Source organism: Arachis hypogaea, chromosome 3 (genome assembly GCF_003086295.3).
Source record: "Arachis hypogaea cultivar Tifrunner chromosome 3, arahy.Tifrunner.gnm2.J5K5, whole genome shotgun sequence".
NCBI lineage: Eukaryota > Viridiplantae > Streptophyta > Magnoliopsida > Fabales > Fabaceae > Arachis > Arachis hypogaea.
In genome coordinates, this window is record NC_092038.1 from 58,372,410 (window position 1) to 58,391,863 (window position 19,454).

Sequence of the window (19,454 nt, forward strand, 5' to 3'; positions counted from 1 at the left end):
GACTCATTCAGCTCCTGTCTTAATCACCTAGCACTTGTCCTGAAAAGGTGCCAAGAGACTAACCTGGTTTTAAACTGGGAGAAATGTCACTTTATGGTGACTGAAGGAATTGTCCTTGGGCACAAAATTTCAAGCAGGGGAATAGAGGTGGATAAGGCAAAGGTAGAGGTAATTGAAAAATTACCACCACCTGCCAATGTTAAGGCAATCAGAAGCTTTCTGGGGCATGCAGGATTCTACAGAAGGTTTATAAAGGATTTTTCAAAAATTGCAAAACCTTTGAGTAACCTGCTAGCTGCTGACACACCATTTGTGTTTGACACACAGTGTCTGCAGGCATTTGAGACCCTGAAAGCTAAGCTGGTCACAGCACCAGTCATCTCTGCACCAGATTGGACATTGCCATTTGAACTAATGTGTGATGCCAGTGACCATGCCATTGGTGCAGTGTTGGGACAGAGGCATAACAAGCTTCTGCACGTCATTTATTATGCCAGCCGTGTTCTAAATGACGCACAGAAGAATTACACAACCACCGAAAAAGAGTTACTTGCAGTGGTCTATGCCATTGACAAGTTTAGATCCTATCTAGTGGGGTCCAAAGTGGTTGTGTACACTGACCATGCTGCTCTTAAATACTTACTCACAAAGCAGGATTCAAAACCCAGGCTTATCAGATGGGTGTTGCTTCTGCAAGAGTTTGATATAGAAATAAGAGACAGAAAAGGGACAGAGAACCAAGTAGCTGATCATCTGTCCCGAATAGAACCAGTAGCTGGGGCGTCCCTCCCTTCTACTGAGATCTCTGAGACCTTCCCAGATGAGCAACTCTTTGCCATTCAGGAAGCTCCATGGTTTGCAGATATTGCAAATTATAAAGCTGTGAGGTTCATACCCCAGGAGTACAGCAGAGTGCAAAGAAAGAAATTAATTTCAGATACCAAGTACTACCTCTGGGATGAACCATATCTCTTTAAGAGATGTGCAGACGAAATGATCCGCAGATGTGTACCCAGAGAAGAAGCACAAAGGATCCTATGGCACTGCCATGGATCACAGTATGGAGGACATTTTGGAAGTGAGCGAACAGCCACTAAAGTCCTCCAATGTGGCTTCTACTGGCCTACTCTCTATAAAGATGCTCGAGAGTTTGTGCGTAACTGTGACAGTTGCCAAAGAGCTGGTAACTTACCTCACGGATATGCCATGCCTCAACAAGGGATATTAGAGATAGAATTGTTTGATGTATGGGGAATTGACTTCATGGGTCCATTCCCACCATCATACTCAAACACTTACATTCTGGTGGCAGTGGACTATGTATCTAAGTGGGTAGAAGCAATTGCTACACCCACTAATGATACCAAGACCGTGCTGAAATTCCTCCAGAAACACATCTTCAGCAGGTTTGGTGTTCCCAGAGTACTAATCAGTGATGGGGGCACTCATTTCTGCAATAGACAGCTATACTCTGCTATGGTTAGATATGGAATTAGCCACAAAGTGGCAACTCCGTATCATCCACAGACAAATGGGCAAGCTGAAGTCTCTAACAGAGAGCTAAAAAGAATCCTGGAACGGACTGTGATAGCCCGAAGAAAGGATTGGGCAAAGAGCTTGGATGATGCTCTGTGGGCATACAGAACAGCATTCAAGACTCCTATAGGAACCTCTCCATACCAACTGGTGTATGGGAAGGCCTGTCATCTGCCCGTGGAACTGGAACATAAAGCCTACTGGGCAACCAGATTCCTAAACATGGATGCTCAGTTAGCTGGTGAAAAAAGATTGTTCCAGTTAAATGAGCTAGAAGAGTTCAGACTCAATGCCTTTGAAAATGCAAAAATTTATAAGGAAAAGGCAAAGAAGTGGCATGACAAGAAGTTGTCATCCAGAGTCTTTGAGCTGGGACAAAAAGTCCTGCTCTTCAACTCTAGGCTCAGATTGTTTCCAGGAAAACTCAAATCCCGGTGGAGGGGTCCGTATGTGATTACAAGAGTGTCACCATATGGATATGTTGAGCTTCAGGATATTGATTCCGACAAAAAGTTCATTGTTAATGGACAGAGAATCAAGCATTATCTTGAAGGCAATTTTGAGCAGGAATGCTCAAAACTGAGACTTGAGTGATTCTCAGTAAAGGTCCAGCTAAAGACAGTAAAGAAACGCTTGCTGGGAGGCAACCCAGTCATTAGCAGGTTATGTGTTTTGTTTTTACAAAGGCAAGTATCAAAAATGAAGGAATTCACAGAGTTACAAAAGGATTCAGCGGAAAAAGCAGAGAAAAAGAGCTTACTGGCAAAAAAACGCAGTAAGGGGCATTTTGGGCGTTAAACGTCAGAATGGGCACCATTCTGGGCGTTTAACGCCAGTAAAGGTACCATTTTGGGCGTTAAACGCCAGAATGGGCACCATTCTGGGCGTTTAACGCCAGGTGTGCAGCATCCTGGGCGTTTTAGAAAAACGCCCAGTGATAAAGGAATTCTGGCGTTTAACGCCAGCCAGGGCACCTGGCTGGGCGTTAAACGCCCACAAGGGGCAACAAATGGGCGTTAAACGCCAGAATGGGTGCCATTCTGGGCGTTTAACGCCAGAAAGGTGGGGAACCAAGATTTTGATTTCAAATCAAATTTTTTCAAATTTTCCTTTTCTTACCCATACTTTTCTACATAAATACATCTCAACCTTTCATCATTCACTTTCAAATCTTCAAAAATCTAAAATCACTCTTCAAATCTCTCAAATCAATCCCAAATCTTGTTCAAAAACTCACCCTTCTCTCAAATTCTTTCCATATCTTCTCAAATCTCCTTTCAAATTTTTTTTTTCGAAATCTCTCCCCCCCACTTTATAAATACACGTTCAGCCCCCTCATTGCCCCACACCATTCGAATTTGCTCCTCCTCTCTCTCTCTCCTTTCCTTTCTTTTGCTTGAGGACAAGCAAACCTCTAAGTTTGGTGTGCTTTTCCGTGATCACTAAGCCAAGATTCATCAAGATCATGGCTCCTAAGGGAAAACAAACCAATTTAAGAGGAAAGAAAGAGAATAATCCAAAGAATCTTTGGAATCAAGAGAAGTTCTTAACCAAAGAACATAAAGACCATTATCACAAAATAATGGGTCTGAGGTCAGTGATCCCGGAAGTTAAATTTGATCTGAAAGAAGATGAATATCCGGGGATCCAAGAGCAAATTCGAAACAGAGGATGGGAAGTTCTAACCAATCCTGAGATAAAGGTTGGAAGGAATATGGTCCAGGAATTCTACTCAAATCTGTGGCTAACAGATAAGCAGAGAATGACTGGAACTGCTTACCATACCTACAGAACCATGGTCAGAGGGAAAGTTATGTACTTCCATCTGGACAAAATAAGAGAAATCTTCAAATTGCCTCAACTGCAGGATGATCCTGAATCCTTTAATAGGAGAATGGTGAGAGCAGATAAAGGGTTGGATCAAGTTCTAGAGGACATATGCCTCCCTGGAACTAAGTGGATAACCAATTCAAAGGGTGTCCCAAACCAACTCAAGAGGGGAGACCTCAAACCAATTGCAAGAGGTTGGCTAGACTTTATTGGGCGTTCCATACTGCCCACTAGCAACCGTTCTGAGGTCACCATCAAGAGAGCAGTGATGATTCATTGCATTATGCTTGGAAAAGAAGTGGAGGTTCATCATGTGATTGCTTGTGAGATCTACACAATTGCAAATAAGAATTCCACTGAAGCCAAATTGGCTTACCCAAGCTTGATCTCCTTGCTCTGTAAAGAGGTTGGGGTGAAGATGGGAGTAAATGAATTCATACCCATAGAAGCATCTATCACCAAGTTGCAAGAGACTATGGAGCAACTTAAGGAAGAACAGCAGAATCAGAACTGCATGCTCTGCAAATTGCTGAGGGAACAAGAGAAGCAGGGGCGTGAACTCCAAGAGCTGAAACGCCAGAAATTCTCCCCTCAATTTGAGGGAGCATCCACTTCTCAAAATCAAGGTTGTTGAGTCCTAACTCTGTGAAAACCTCTATTATTAGGAGCCTAGTTTAAATTTTTGTTTTCTATTTTTTTTAGTCTCATCTTATATCTATCTTTGAGTCTTGTTCTTAATTCATAACTAATAAAATTTAAAATTCATGTCTTAAAGCTATGAATGTCCTATGAATCCATCACCTCTCTTAAATGAAAAATGCTTTAATCACAAAAGAACAAGAAGTACAGGATTTCGAAATTTATCCTTGAAACTAGTTGAATTAGTTTGATGTGGGGACAATAATTTTTGTTTTCCGAATGAATGCTTGAACAGTACATATGTCTCTTGAATTTGTTGTTTTGAGAATGTTAAAAATTGTTGGCTCTTGAAAGAATGAGGAAAAAAGAGAACTGTTATTGAGGATCTAAAAAATCATCTAATTGATTCTTGAAGCAAGAAAAAGCAGTGCATACAAAAAAAAAATTTCGAAAAAAAAAAGAGAGAAGAAAGAAAGAGAAAGAAAAAGAAAGAAATAAAGTTGTGATCCAAGACAAAAAGAGTGTGCTTAAGAACCCTGGACACCTCTAATTGGGGACTCTAGCAAAGCTGGGTCACAATCTGAAAAGGTTCACCCAATTATGTGTCTGTGACATGTATGTATCCTGTGGTAATACTGGAAAACAGAGTGCTTTGGGCCACAGCCAAGACTCATACACTAGCTATGTTCAAGAATAATTATACTTAACTAGGAGAATCAATAACACTATCTGAGTTCTGAGTTCCTATAGATGCTAATCATTCTGAACTTCAAAGGATAGAGTGAGATGCCAAAACTGTTCGGAGGCAAAAAGCTACTAGTCCCGCTCATCTAATTGGAGCTAAGTTTCCTTGATATTTTGGAGTCTATAGTATATTCTCTTCTTTTTATCCTATTTTGATTTTCAGTTGCTTGGGGACAAGCAACAATTTAAGTTTGGTGTTGTGATGAGCGGATAATTTATACGCTTTTTGGCATTGTTTTTAGTATGTTTTTGGTATGATCTAGTTAGTTTTTAGTATATTTTTATTAGTTTTTAGTTAAAATTCACTTTTCTGGACTTTACTATGAGTTTGTGTGTTTTTCTGTGATTTCAGGTATTTTCTGGCTGAAATTGAGGGTCCTGAGCAAAAATCTGATTCAGAGACTGAAAAGGACTGCAGATGCTGTTGGATTCTGACCTCCCTGCACTCGAAGTGAATTTTCTGGAGCTACAGAAGCCCAATTGGCGCGCTCTCAACGGCTTTGGAAAGTAGACATCCTGGCCTTTCCAGCAATGTTTAATAGTCCATACTTTGCCCAAGATTTGATGGCCCAAACCGGTGTGGCAAATCAGCCTCAGAATTTCCAGCGTTTAACGCTGGAACTGGCATAAAACTTGGAGTTAAACGCCCAAACTGGCATAAAAGCTGGTGTTTAACTCCAGAAAAGGTCTCTACACGAAAATGCCTCATTGCTCAGCCCAAGCACACACTAAGTGGACCCAGAAGTGGATTTTTACGTCATTTACTCATTTTTGTATACCCTAGGTTACTAGTTTACTATTAATAGGATCTTTTGACATTGTATCTGTACCTCATGACACTTTACACGTTTCTTTGTGTACTTTCCACGGCATGAGTCTCTAAACCCCATGGTTGGGGGTGAGGAGCTCTACTGTGTCTTGATGGATTAATGCAATTACTACTGTTTTTCATTCAATCATGCTTGCTTCCATTCCAAGATATTACTTGTTCTTAAACCGGATGAATGTGATGATCCATGACAATCATCATCATTCTCAACTATGAACGTGTGCCTGACAACCACATCCGTTCTACCTTAGATTAAGTAGATATCTCTTGGATTCTTTAATCGGAATCTTTGTGGTATAAGCTAGAACTGATGGCGGCATTCAAGAGAATCCGGAAGGTCTAAACCTTGTCTGTGGTATTCTGAGTAGGATTCAATGATTGAATGACTGTGACGAGCTTCAAACTCCTGAAGGCGGGGCGTTAGTGACAGACGCAAAAGAATCACTGGATTCTACTCTGGCCTGATTGAGAACCGACAGATGGATAGCCGTGCCGTGACAGGGTGCGTTGAACATTTCCACTGAGAGGATGGGAGGTAGCCACTGACAACGGTGAAACCCTTGCATATAGCTTGCCATGGAAGGAGCCTTGCGTGCTTGAAGAAGAAGACAGTAGGAAAGCAGAGATTCAGAAGATGGAGCATCTCCAAAACCTCAAACCTGTTCTCCATCACTGCAAAACAAGTACTTATTTCATGTTCTTTTACTTTTCACAATCAATCCTGATAATTTCTGATATCCTGACTAAGATTTACAAGATAACCATAGCTTGCTTCAAGCCAACAATCTCCGTGGGATCGACCCTTACTCACGTAAGGTATTACTTGGACGACCCAGTGCACTTGCTGGTTAGTTGTGCGGGGTTGCAAAAGTGTGATTGCAATTTCGTGCACCAGCGTCATTTGGAAGTTTTCCTTGTCATGCGTACACGTCAGTCACGTGCGTATCGCTTGTACTTTGCGCTAGGCATGCGTTCGCGTCGTCTACGCGTGTGCGTCGCTTGGGTTCTTCGCGAGTCACGCGTCCGCGTCATCCATGCGTGCGCGCCGCTTCCATTTCTGTCAAAACTTCATTTTCGCGCGTTCCTTCCACTTTTGCATGTTTCCTTTCCATCCTCTAAGCCATTCCTGCCTTATAAAGCCTGAATACACTCAACACACATATCACGGCATCAAATGGTAATAAGAGGGGATTAAACATAGAAAATTTAGGGCCAAAGAAACATGTTTTTAATCATAGAACAAATTATGGGAAGGAATTGTAAAACTATGCAAATAATATGAATAAGTGTGAGACTAGTGGATAAAATCCACTCAATTAAGCACAAGATGTACCACGAAATATTGGTGCATCAAATCTCTCCACACTTAAACAGTAGCATGTCCTCATTTACTATTGTGTAATGCACCAGCAACCTTTCAGAGATGCATGCTCTCTATTTTCTCTGATATGGGGGAAAAATTTATGAAAGTCTTCATGGATGACTTCTCAATATTTGGAGACTCATTCAGCTCCTGTCTTGATCATCTAGCACTTGTTCTGAAAAGGTGCCAAGAGACCAACCTGGTTTTAAACTGGGAGAAATATCACTTTATGGTGACTGAAGGAATTGTCCTTGGGCACAAAATTTCGAACAAAGGCATAGAAGTGGATCAAGCTAAAGTGGAGGTAATAAAAAAATTACCACCTCCCACCAATGTTAAGGCAATCAGAAGTTTACTGGGACATGCAGGATTCTACAGGAGGTTTATAAAAGATTTTTCAAAAATCGCAAAACCTCTGAGTAACCTGCTAGCTACTGATACACCATTTGTCTTTGTCATAGAGTGTTTGCAGGCCTTTGAGACTCTGAAGGCTAAGCTGGTCACAGCGCCTGTCATTTCTGCACCGGACTAGACATTACCATTTGAACTAATGTGTGATGCCAGTGACCATGCTATCGGTGCAGTATTGGGATAGAGGCATGACAAGCTTCTACACGTCATTTACTACGCTAGCCGTATTCTAAATGACACGCAAAAAAATTACACAACCATTGAAAAAGAATTGCTTACAGTGGTTTATGCCATTGACAAGTTCAGATCCTATTTGGTAGGATCAAAAGTGATTGTGTACATTGACCATGCTGCTCTTAAATATCTACTTACAAAGCAGGATTCAAAACCCAGGCTCATAAGATGGATGTTGCTTCTGCAAGAGTTTGATATAGAAATAAGAGACAGAAAAGGGACAGAGAATCAAGTAGCAGATCACCTGTCCCGGATAGAACCAGTAGAAGGGATGTTTCTACCCCTCACTGAGATCTTTGAAACTTTTCCAGATGAGCAACTCTTTTCCATTCAGGAGGTGCCATGGTTTGTAAACATCACAAACTATAAAGCTACAAGATTTATTCCCAAGGAGTTCAGCAAGCAGCAAAAGAAAAAACTACTTTCTGACGCGAAATACTACTTATGGGATGAACTATATCTCTTTAAGAGAAGCACAGACGGACTAATCTGTAGGTGCGTGCCTAGAGAAGAGGCACAGAAGATCCTATGGCATTACCATGGATCACAATATGGAGGACATTTTGGAGGTGAGCGAACAGCCACCAAAGTCCTCCAATGTGGCTTCTACTGGCCTACAATCTATAGAGACTCCCGAGAGTTTGTACATAACTGTGACAGTTGCCAGCGAGCTGGTAATCTACCTCCTGGTTATGCCATGCCTCAACAAGAGATCCTAGAGATTGAGTTGTTTGATGTATGGGGTATTGACTTCATGGGTCCTTTCCCACCATCATACTCAAACACTTACATTCTGGTGGCAGCAGACTATGTATCTAAATGGGTGGAGGCAATTGCAACACCCACTAACTAAGAGAGTACTGAAGTTCCTCCAGAAACATATCTTTAGCAGAATTGGTGTCCCTAGAGCACTGATCAGTGATGGAGGCACTCATTTTTGCAATAAATAGCTTTATACTGCCATAGTCCGATATGGAATTAGCCACAAGGTGGCAACTCCATATCATCCACAGACCAATGGGCAAGCTGAAGTCTCTAATAAAAAACTAAAAAGAATCCTGGAACAGACTGTAATTGCCCATAGAAAGGATTGGGCAAAGAGCTTGGATGATGCTCTATGGGCATACAAGACAGCATTCAAAACTCCTATAGGAACCTCTCCATACCAGCTTGTGTATGGGAAGGCTTGTCACCTGCCCGTGGAACTAGAGCATAAAGCCTACTGGGCAACCAGATTCCTAAACCTTGATGCCAAATTAGCTGGAGAGAAAAGATTGCTCCAGTTGAATGAGCTAGAGGAATTCAGACTCAATGCTTTTGAAAATGCCAAAATTTATAAGGAAAAAGCAAAGAGATGGCATGATAAGAACCTGTCATTCAGAGTCTTTGAGCTAGGACAAAAGGTTCTGGTGTTTAACTCTAGGCTCAGGCTATTCCCTGGGAAACTAAAATTTCGGTGGAGAGGACCATATGTGATTATAGGCATGTCACCATATGGATATGTAGAGTTTCAGGATATTGATTCTGACAAAAAGTTCATTGTAAATACACGGAGAGTTAAACATTATCTTGAAAGCAATTTTGAGCAAGAATGCTCAAAACTGAGACTAGATTAAAGCTCAGTAAGGTTCAGCTAAAGACAATAAAGAAGCGCTTACTGGGAGGCAACCCAGCCATTACTATAGTTTATCTGTTATTAAAATAATAATTATAGGAGTTTAATAAGTTATCATCAGGACTAATTCTCATTTACAGGAGTTCACAGAGTTACAAAAGGATTCAGAGCAGAGAAAAGAAGTTCACTGGCATGAAAACGCCAGTAAGAGGCATTTTCTGGTGTTTAACGCCAGCCAGGGTAGCTGGCTGGGCGTTAAACGCCCAAACAAGCAACTTCTGGGCGTTAAATGCCAGAATGGGTGCCATTCTGGGCGTTTAACGCCAGAACTATAGCATCCTGGGCGTTCAAAAAAATGCCCAGTGATAAAGACTTTCTGGCGTTTAACGCCAGCCAGGGTACCTGGCTGGGTGTTAAACGCCCAAAACAAGCAGCAAATGGGCGTTAAACGCCCAAAACAAGCAGCGTTTGGGCGCTTAACGCCAGGAATGTGGAGGGGAGGTAATTTTGTTTTCCAACCCAATTTTTTTCAATTTTTATGTTTTCATCCATGATTTCTTGCATAAACATATTTCAAATCCTCATCTTTTCAATTTCAAATTTCAAAAAAAAAAAAACTCTTAATCCTAAAAATCTTTTCTTCTTTTCAGATCTTTTTCAAAATGCATATATCTTTTTAATTTCTCTTCAAATCTTTTTCAAAATTCATATATCTTTTTAAATATCTTTTCAAAATTTAGATTTATCTTTTTCAAAACTCTCTTTTATATTATTTTAAAATTACATCTTTTGCATATCATAATTATCTTTTTACAAATCATATCTTCTATCATATCTTTTTCAAAAATTTTCGAACCCACCCCCTCCTTTTTAAAGTCACATTCGGCCACCCTCTTTCCTCCACAATTCGAATTTGGCTCTCTTCCACTACAAAAGACACGCCGAATAGCGGCGGTTCTTTTAGCGATTTGCGGCGGTTTTTAACCGCCGCGGAACAAAATTCCAGCGGTTTCACAAGCGTTGCCTATTAGGGGGTGGAGATTTGATTTTGCGGCGGTTTTGAAAAACCGCTGGCACAACCGCAGCAAATCAAAGAATTGATTTTGCGGCGGTTTTGAAATCGCCGCTATTCTGTCGGCGGATTTAAAAAAAAATTGCGGCGGTTTAAAACCGCCACAAATCTATGTAGGATTTTTTTAAAAAAATGAGACAGTTTTGAATTGTCTCAATTTCATACCTGGGCTTATAAAAAAACTGAATAACGGGAGGAATTAATTATGTACTCTATTTGCATTTGTAACAACATATTGGTCCACCTGTAAGTGAATCTATATACACTTTATTTGCATTTGTAAACAAAAAACAAGAATGCAGTGCATTTATGTGTAGTACACAACAGTTGCATGAATTCACATGGCAAGTATTTCTGCTTCTGATCTGGGTTTCCATTCCTCATCTAAACGAAACAAAAGATACAATCCTAAAGGCTTGTCAGATTATCACCAAACATACAACGAATGAGACTTAAGCTCCATTCAGTTACCAGTTGATTGATACATAGGTTTGAATGAGCACCATAAGAAAGGCCAACAGATCCTGAAGCACGGCTTATCTCTTCCATTGCTATACAGTGATACAAGTAACCGAGACCAAGCCCTCCATATTCCTCTGCAAATGAGCATATATAACATTTGATAAGTTTGTTGGAATACAAGACATCATAATCTTAAAAAGAAGCCAAGTGTACTAGTATGAGGTTCACAACCTGCAAGGTAAACTAGCATATACCCTTTAAGTTGAGTGCATCGTATTGAATTCATTTATGAACATCTATTATGTTTACAACTTTACATTCATCAAATAATTTGCAGAAGAAAAAGGATCGAAATCAAAATAGCGGATAACACCCACAGAAAATTGAGGCAGTGAAGTAAGGGGGAAGAATCAAACTACCTGGTGCAGTAATCCCATGAAGGTTAAATTCTCCCATGCTTTTCTCCTAAATTACATATAAAACATAAACACATTTCAGAATTATCCAAAAGTTTGTTTTGTGGAGAAGATAAAGTAGATCCTCATATTAACCTTTGGGAAATAATTTGTGTGGTCTATTTTTGAAGCATGAGGTGTAATGTGTTCCGTTGAAAATTGAGAAACACTTTCTTTGAACTGTACGATGCAATAAAACCTTCAGATTGTTAAAAGCATGACATAGTACACTTTTCAATAAGCAGAATAAATGTTGGTGTAAAGAATTAAGTTTTTTTTTTTAAGATAATAAAGTAATGACATTGGTGGGTGATATCATTGACCATGTTCATGTCAAGGATCTTAAGTCAATGATATGATTGATCACATCAACATTAAAAACACTCTTCCCTCATATTAAAGGTAACAATCACAATCAACTCTACAACAACCATTTCACCAACCAGTCTTCTAACAATAATAAATCATCTGTACTTCATCCTAAAGAAGAATTAATAATAAACACCATAAAACCCAAACAGGGGATCCAGATTTTCTTTCATGTTTTCTTCCAAAAAAGAAAGTTGAATACTTTTTGCTAAAAGGGAGCTTATGTTTGTGGGGAACCTGAATCTGAGTATCATCGAAGAGCAAGGAAGTGGAGAAAGCAGCAGCACGGTGAGACGAATGTGTTGTTTTCATGTGTTTGAGTGAATAATAGAAATACCATTTCAACAACCCAGTTGATATAGGAGAATATAAAATAGGTATGTGCACAATAAACAGCAGGTATGTGCACAATAAACAAGCCAATAAACAGCAGTATGATATTACAAGCATAATAATTAGCAAGCTTATGTAGTGCTCAGATCATTATTGTCAACCAAAACCATAACAATTCCTCTTCAAATCTCTTCATACCTCCATTACCACTTGAACACAACCTAATTATAATTTAAATTTGATCACAAATCTTCTATTTTCAGTATTCGGGATTTGGGATGAAGATGCCAGAAGGAATCCTTCAAACAACAATTGAAGAGATTTTGCATGGGGAACAATGTTCAAACCATAAGGGAGTAAAATTCCAATTCACATTAGTATTTTCTTGCTTTTATGTTTATTCAACTCAAACAGTACACACCAAAGTACAAAAAGAAGACGGAAAAAATTGCAGCATACTGGAGAGGAAGAATAACAAGATCAGCTGCGATTACCTGGAAAGAATAATAAGAGCAGCAATGTTTTTGTTCTGGATTTGGAAGTTTGGAGGTAGCAACGCACGAGAAGGCAATGCAAGATTGATAAATAGAAGAGTGGCTCTTGCTCTTGCTCTTGCTCTCACTAGATTTCAAAGCTCTTGCTCTGCCTGCAAAAAATGTTGTCCATATTCCAGAAGGGTGCTTCTTTCAGCGCTATAACTACCAAAGCTGAATGTAATTTTAATGAAAAACAACAATAAAAATTGACTTCAATAATTAACAGAATTGGAAATTTCAATAATGGCATAGCAAAATCACACAAGTGCTAAGATAGAGAGCTTCAATCACAGAATAATCTAAGTTCATCCCATGAGAAGGATGAAATTGCCACACAATGCTAAATAAAACTTCCAAATTATAGAAACAAAATCCGTATTCTCTTGGAACATATCTCAATAACATAATAGTTAATTGAATTGAAGGCAAAATCTTCGATCTAAAATCGAAGTGAATTGAATTGAAAAAAAAGGGAACATGGTGATAATCTTCGGAAGGGACAACTATAGCATCAAGAAGGAGAGAGTAAGAATACATCAAAGAAATGAACTTAGAAATAAAGTTAGGAGAATAGTGGAACAAAATAGAAGCAGAGCAGTTTCAAAAAAGGAAGAAGCAGAGTTACCAGTGAATCTGTCCTGGTTTCGGCGACGGTTGTAACTGGTGGCGGCGTGTGCGATGGCGACCTCCTCTCCCTATTCGGACCCTAATGGCGATGGGAATAGGGTGCGACGGCGACGGCCTTGACCCCAATCGACTGCAGCGACGGCACCAGAGCAGGACGGTGCGAGAACGGACCTCCTCCTTCTCGCCTGCGTTCATCGTCTTCTGCTTCTCCTTCACTCTTCGTTGTTCTTCTCCTTCAGAGCGTGCGCACTCCCTCTCTTCGCGAACTCTCTCTCTCTTCGGCTTCAGTGGTGACGACGGCAAGCTTAGTGGTGGCGGCGGTGGCAAGACGCGATGGTGAAGACCCGCGATGAGGACGACGGCGGCGCTGGCTTCGCGGTGAGCTTATGCGATCTCCCTCTCTCTTCGCGGTTCTGGCTTTCCGACGGTACGGCAACACGACGGCGGCGGCGAACTCAGCAGCGCCGGCCCGGCTCCTTCCTCCCTTCCCTCTTCTTCTCCCTTTTCCCTCTTTTCTCTTTTGGTTTCTCTTTTCCTTTTTTACGCTGTTGCTAAGTGTTGTTGTGTTTTTGGGAAGGGGGAGATTGAAATATTGCCCAAAAAAAAATCTAAATTAGCTTCGGTTCTAAAAAATTCGTGGCAAAACCTTATTAAATAGCTGCTCTTCCAACTTTCACCACTAAAACGGCTAGAAAACCATCAGATAGCTGCGGTTGTGAAAACAGCTGCTAGTTGTCCGCAGCTATCTTCCGTTTTTGTGGTAGTGTTCCTTCTCCTCTCTTTTCCTTTCTTTTGCTTGAGGACAAGCAAACCTCTAAGTTTGGTGTGTTTTACGTGATCACTGAGCTAAGACTCACTAAGATCATGGCTCCTAAGGGAAAACAAACCACTTCAAGAGGCAAGAAAGAGAATAATCCAAGACCACTTTGGAATCAAGAGAGGTTCTTAACCAAGGAACATTCGGACCATTACCACAAAATAATGGGTCTAAGGTCAGTGATCCCGGAAGTAAAATTTGATCTGAAAGAAGACGAATATTCGGAGATCTAAGAGCAAATTTGAAACAGAGGCTGGGAAATTCTAGCTAATCCTGCGACAAAAGTGGGTAGAAGCATGGTTCAAGAATTCTACTCAAATTTGTGGCAAACAGAGAGGCAGAAAATGACTGGAACCGCTTTCTATACCTTTCAAACCATGGTCAGAGGGAAGATGATTCACTTCCACCTTGACAAAATAAGAGAGGTCTTCAAGCTGCCTCAACTACAAGATGATCCAGAATCCTTTAATAGGAGAATGGTATGTGATGATAAGCGCTTGGACCAAATTCTAGAGGACATATGCATCCCTGGAACCAAGTGGACAACCAGCACAAAAGGTGTTCCAAATCAACTCAAGAGAGGGGATCTCAAACCAATTGCTAGAGGATGGCTGGATTTCATTGGGTGTTCCATACTACCCACCAACAACCGCTCTGAAGTCACTATCAAGAGAGCAGTGATGATCCAATGTATTATGCAAGGAAACGAAGTGGAGGTTCATCAACTGATTTCTTGTGAGCTCTACACAATTGCAAATAAGAACTCCAAGGATGCCAAGTTGGCTTACCCAAACTTGATTTCTCTGCTATGTAAAGAGGCTGGGGTGAAGATGGGAGTAGATGAGTTCATCCCAGTCAAACATCCAATCACCAAGTCAATGGAGGGACAACAAGTACAAGAAAACTCCATCAAAAGCAGGGCGCAGGAGTTCCTCCCAGAAATCCCTCAGACTGACTACTGGACCCGCCTAGAAACATCTGTCACCAAGTTGCAAGAAACTATGGATCAACTCAAGGAAGAACAGCGGAATCAAAATTTTATGATCTGCAAACTGCTTAAGGAACATGAGAAGCAAGGGCGTGAACTACAGGAGCTGAAGCGCCAAAAGCTTTCTCTTGAAGGTCCAGACAACCCACAAATTGAAGGAGCGTCCATCTCCCAAACTAAAGGTTGTTGAGTCCTAATGTTAATTCTGTGATAACTTCTACTATTAGAAATCTATCTTAGGAGTCATATGAGTAGTAGTAATTAGTATTTTTATTTTTATTTTTATCATCTCTAAGTAAGCTCTAATTTATTTTTCTCATCATCATTAAACATGAATAAAATAGCAGATATTTTTAGAATAAGGAGGCAATTTTTTTCGAGTTCTTAATAAGAAAAATTCAAATTATTTATATGTGGTGGCAACACTTTTTGTCCTCTGAATGAATGCTTAAACAGTGCATATTTTTTATCTTGTTGTTTATGAATGTTAAAACTGTTGGCTCTTGAAAGAATGATGAAAAAGAGAAATGTTATTGATAATCTGAAAAATCATAAAATTCATTCTTGAAGCAAGAAAAAGCAGTGAAAAAAAAAGAGAGAAAAGAGAAAAAGAAAAAAAAAGCCAATAGCCCTTAAAACCAAAAGGCAAGGGTAAAAAAGATCCAAGGCTTTGAGCATCAATGGATAGGAGGGCCTAAAGGAATAAAATCCTAGCCTAAGCGGCTGAACCCGGCTGTCCCTAACCATGTGCTTGTGACATGCAAGTCCAAGTGAAAATCTTGAGACTGAGTGGTTAAAGTCGTGATCCAAAAGAGTGTGCTTAAGAACTCTGGACACCTATAATTGGGAACTTTAGCAAAGCTGAGTCACAATCTTAAAAGATTCACCCAGTTATGTGTCTGTGGCATTTATGTATCCGGTGGTAATACTGAAAGACAAAGTGCTTAGGGCCACGGCCAAGACTCATAAAGTAGCTGTGAGTTTGGTGTTGTGATGAGCGGATATTTTATATGCTTTTTGGGGGTGTTTTCACATAGTTTTTAGTAGGATCTAGCTACTTTTTAGTACATTTTTATTAGTTTTTATGCAAAAATAACATTTCTGGACTTTACTATGAGTTTGTGTGTTTTTCTGTGATTTCAAGTATTTTCTGGCTGAAATTGAGGGACTTGAGCAAAAATCTGATTCAGAGGTTGATAAAGGACTGCTGACACTGTTGGATTCTGACCTCCCTGCACTCGAAGTAAAATTTTTGGAGCTACTAAAATTCAAATGGCTCGCTCTTGATTGCGTTGGAAAGTAGACATCCAGGACTTTCCAGAAATATATAATAGTCCATACTTTTCTCAAGTTTAGACGACGTAAATTGGCGTTTAACGCTAGCTTTCTACCCTATTATGGTGTCAAATGCCAGAAACAAGTTACAAACCAGAGTTAAATGCCAAAAACAGGTTACAAACTGGCGTTTAACTCCAAGAATAGCCTATGCACGTGAAAGCTTTAATGCTCAGCCCCAGCATACACCAAGTGGGCCCCAAAAGTGGATTTCTGCACTATCTATCGTAGTTTACTCATTTTCTGTAAACCTAGGTTACTAGTTAAGTGTAAAAACTACTTTTAGAGATTTATTTTGTACCTCATGACATTTTTACATCTGAATTTGTATATTTGACGGCATGAGTCTCTAAACCCCATGATTGGGGGTGAGGAGCTCTGCAGCGTCTCGATGAATTAATGCAAGTATTTCTATTTTCTATTCAATCTCGCTTGTTTCTATTCTAAGATGTTCATTCGCACTTCAACATGATGAATGTGATGATCCGTGACACTCATCACCATTCTCAACCTATGAAGCGTGCCTGACAACCACTTCCGTTCTACCTTAGATTGAATGGATGTCTCTTGGGTTTCTGGTTCACGACTTTGACTGTCTCTCCTGACAACATAGCATTCAATCCGTGAGTCCAGAGTCTTCGTGGAATAAGCTAGAATCAATTGGCAACATTCCTGAGATCCGAAAAGTCTAAACCTTATCTGTGGTATTCCGAGTAGGATCCGGGAAGGGATGATTGTGACGAGTTTCAAACTCATGAATGCTAGGTGTGGTGACAGACGCAAAAGGATCAATGGATCCTATTCCAATATTAGTGAAAACCAACAGATGATTAGCCATGTACATGGACCCTTTTCATTGAGAGGACGGCTGGTAGCCATTGACAACGGTGATCCACCAACATACAGCTTGCCATGGAAGGAGACCTGCGTGCGTGAAGAAGAAGACAGTAGGAAAGAAGAAATTCAAAGGACAAAGCATCTCCAAAACTCTAACCCATTCTCCATTACTGCTTAACAAATACTTATTTCATGCTCTTTCACTTTTTACAATTGAAACTAAAGAACCCTATTGATATCCTGACTAAGAATAATAAGATAATCATATCTTGCTTCAAACCGGAAATTTCCGTGGGATCGACCCTTACTCACGTAAGGTATTACTTGGACGACCCAGTGCACTTGCTGGTTAGTTGTGCAGAATTACATAGTGTGAGTGTAATTTTTGTGCACCATAATCACATGTCAATTTATTTGAAATAAAACTAAGCAAAGGAAGCTGTCATATGTTAATAACACAATCACCAAGAGAAACAAATGTCACGAGTGAAGGTTTCTTGGTAAGGCATTAACACAAACAGTTTGGACAATAAAAGAAAGTATTAAAAATAAAGAGATAACTAAAACAATGATAAAGAAAAACAGAACAGAGAACTTCAAGGAACAAGCATTATAATTGAACAAACAAGTGGTGCTACTGGGTACATTGCATAGAAAGTTAAGTGGCACACCAAACTTAGAAGCTTAGTGTGATACTTTCATTTTAGAATGATGCAAGCATCCAGAAAGATTAAAAACAGATTATTGCAGGGCAACACCAAACTTAGAATGCAATCATATGCTAAATTATTGAAAATAAACAAAGCAAAGAGGAATTAACTTGACATGTTGTTCTCAACCTTCTTCCTTTTCTTCCAGTTTGTTAAGAGGAATGACCTCAAGGGGAGAGAAGAGCCAGTCAGTATCCCCTGTCTTGGTCTCTTCCCAGCAAGCTTCCTTTTGTTATTTGCTTGATTTGCTTTGCTTGTTGGGGTAGCAGGGGTTGGACTGCTTGTGGTTGACCTTTTCTTCTTCATGGATATGATCAATGGTAGCTTGGTCACAATCCTCTCTTTGGTGCTCTTGTTAGTTTCCTTCACTTCTTGGATATCCAAACTTTGGTGTTGTGTGATGGTTGGAGTGTTCTCTTCATCAAAAGACTCTTGAATTGGTGGTTCAATGAACCCTTCCTCCATGCAACTCTCTGCTTTACTTGAGCATGGTCTTCCTTGATTGACTTCTTCCCTTTCTTCTTTATAGTATTCTACTAAGTCCTTTGGGAATGAGTCTTCATGTTCCTCTGTCACCTCAATTAGCCTCTGGGAATATGGAATCCTAGGCTCATATACCTCTACAACCTCCTTCTCTATTTCACTTTATATAGGGGCCTCTTTTTCTTGCTCTTCCACTTCCTCCTTTGCACTCAACATTTGGTCTAAAAGAACCTCCATATTTTTGAAAGAGGTTTCTCGTTCTTCCCAAGATTTCCTCGTCTCCTCTTTATATCTCTCAAGCAGGGACTCAAGCTTTGAGAGTCTTTGGTTCAGGGAAGTTTGTGTGGGTTGTGAGTTTTGGAAGGGATTTTATGTTGAAGTATAGTCAAGTTATGAAGAATGTTCAAATGAAAAACTGGGAGGTGAGGTTGGATAGTTTTGCATAAATAAATTGAAGGTGCTTTTAAGTGATGATGGCTCTTGAGAGGTGGAATATGAACTAGTGAATGCTCCTTGATTTTGATCCTCCCATCCACAACTTGAATAATTGTTGAAATCATCACCATATGGATCATTCTATGGTTCTGGGGAGCAACTTTGCATGAATTTATTGAAATCATGCTCAAGTGATGATGTCTCTTGATGAGCAAAACATGGATCATTTAAATCTCCTTGGTTTTGACCTTCCCAACCACAATATGAATAGTTGTCATAACAATATGAGTCATTTTGTGGCTCTGGGAGGTATCCCATTTCACTTGATTATTCACACTCTTGTTGATATTCCCGACACCATGAGGATAATGACATGAATCATTTTGTGGTGTTGGACAATATCCCATGTAAGTTGTTTGGTCATTTTGTGGCCCTGGAGCATATCCCCACTAGTTGGGTTGCTCATAATCTATCATTTCTTGGTGATATTTTCAGCCACCATTAAGATAATGACTTGAATCATACTGTGATAGTGGGCAATATCCCATGAAATTTGTTTGACCAAAAGATGAGGTAAACTCCATTTGAATTTTGTAAAACACAATCACCAAAGAAAATTGAAGTTCATGTCACAGATGAGAATTTCTTAGTGAGGCAATAACACAAACACCTTAGTATCAGCAGAGAATATAAAATTAAAAAGAACTAAAAAATGACAAAAACAAAGAAAATGCTTAATCTAGACTCATCACCCACTTAATCATTGTTGATCTAAATCAATCCCCAGCAACGGT

The 19,454-nt window shown here is 39.9% G+C and overlaps 1 protein-coding gene across 1 annotated transcript; it reads right to left on the bottom strand.

The window, feature by feature from the left end:
- Positions 1-10,540: 10,540 nt before the first annotated feature.
- LOC114927473 (isovaleryl-CoA dehydrogenase, mitochondrial-like) lies at positions 10,541-11,871 on the bottom strand. The gene is made up of 5 exons (XM_029297431.1): positions 11,797-11,871; positions 11,287-11,370; positions 11,155-11,200; positions 10,745-10,869; positions 10,541-10,657 (listed from the first exon to the last, which is right to left on the bottom strand). Exons 1-5 carry the CDS (start codon positions 11,869-11,871, stop codon positions 10,541-10,543), a joined length of 447 nt encoding a protein of 148 aa, XP_029153264.1.
- Between the last annotated feature and the right edge of the window lie 7,583 nt (positions 11,872-19,454).

Excerpts from the sequence above, each read along its gene's own strand:
- LOC114927473 (XM_029297431.1), bottom strand. The coding sequence starts at position 11,871 with ATGAAAACAACACATTCGTCTCACCGTGCTGCTGCTTTCTCCACTTCC. Across the intron at positions 11,371-11,796 it reads TCGATGATACTCAGATTCAG|TTCAAAGAAAGTGTTTCTCA; the intron begins GTTCCCCACAAA and ends TGCATCGTACAG. Across the intron at positions 11,201-11,286 it reads ACACAAATTATTTCCCAAAG|GAGAAAAGCATGGGAGAATT; the intron begins GTTAATATGAGG and ends TATGTAATTTAG.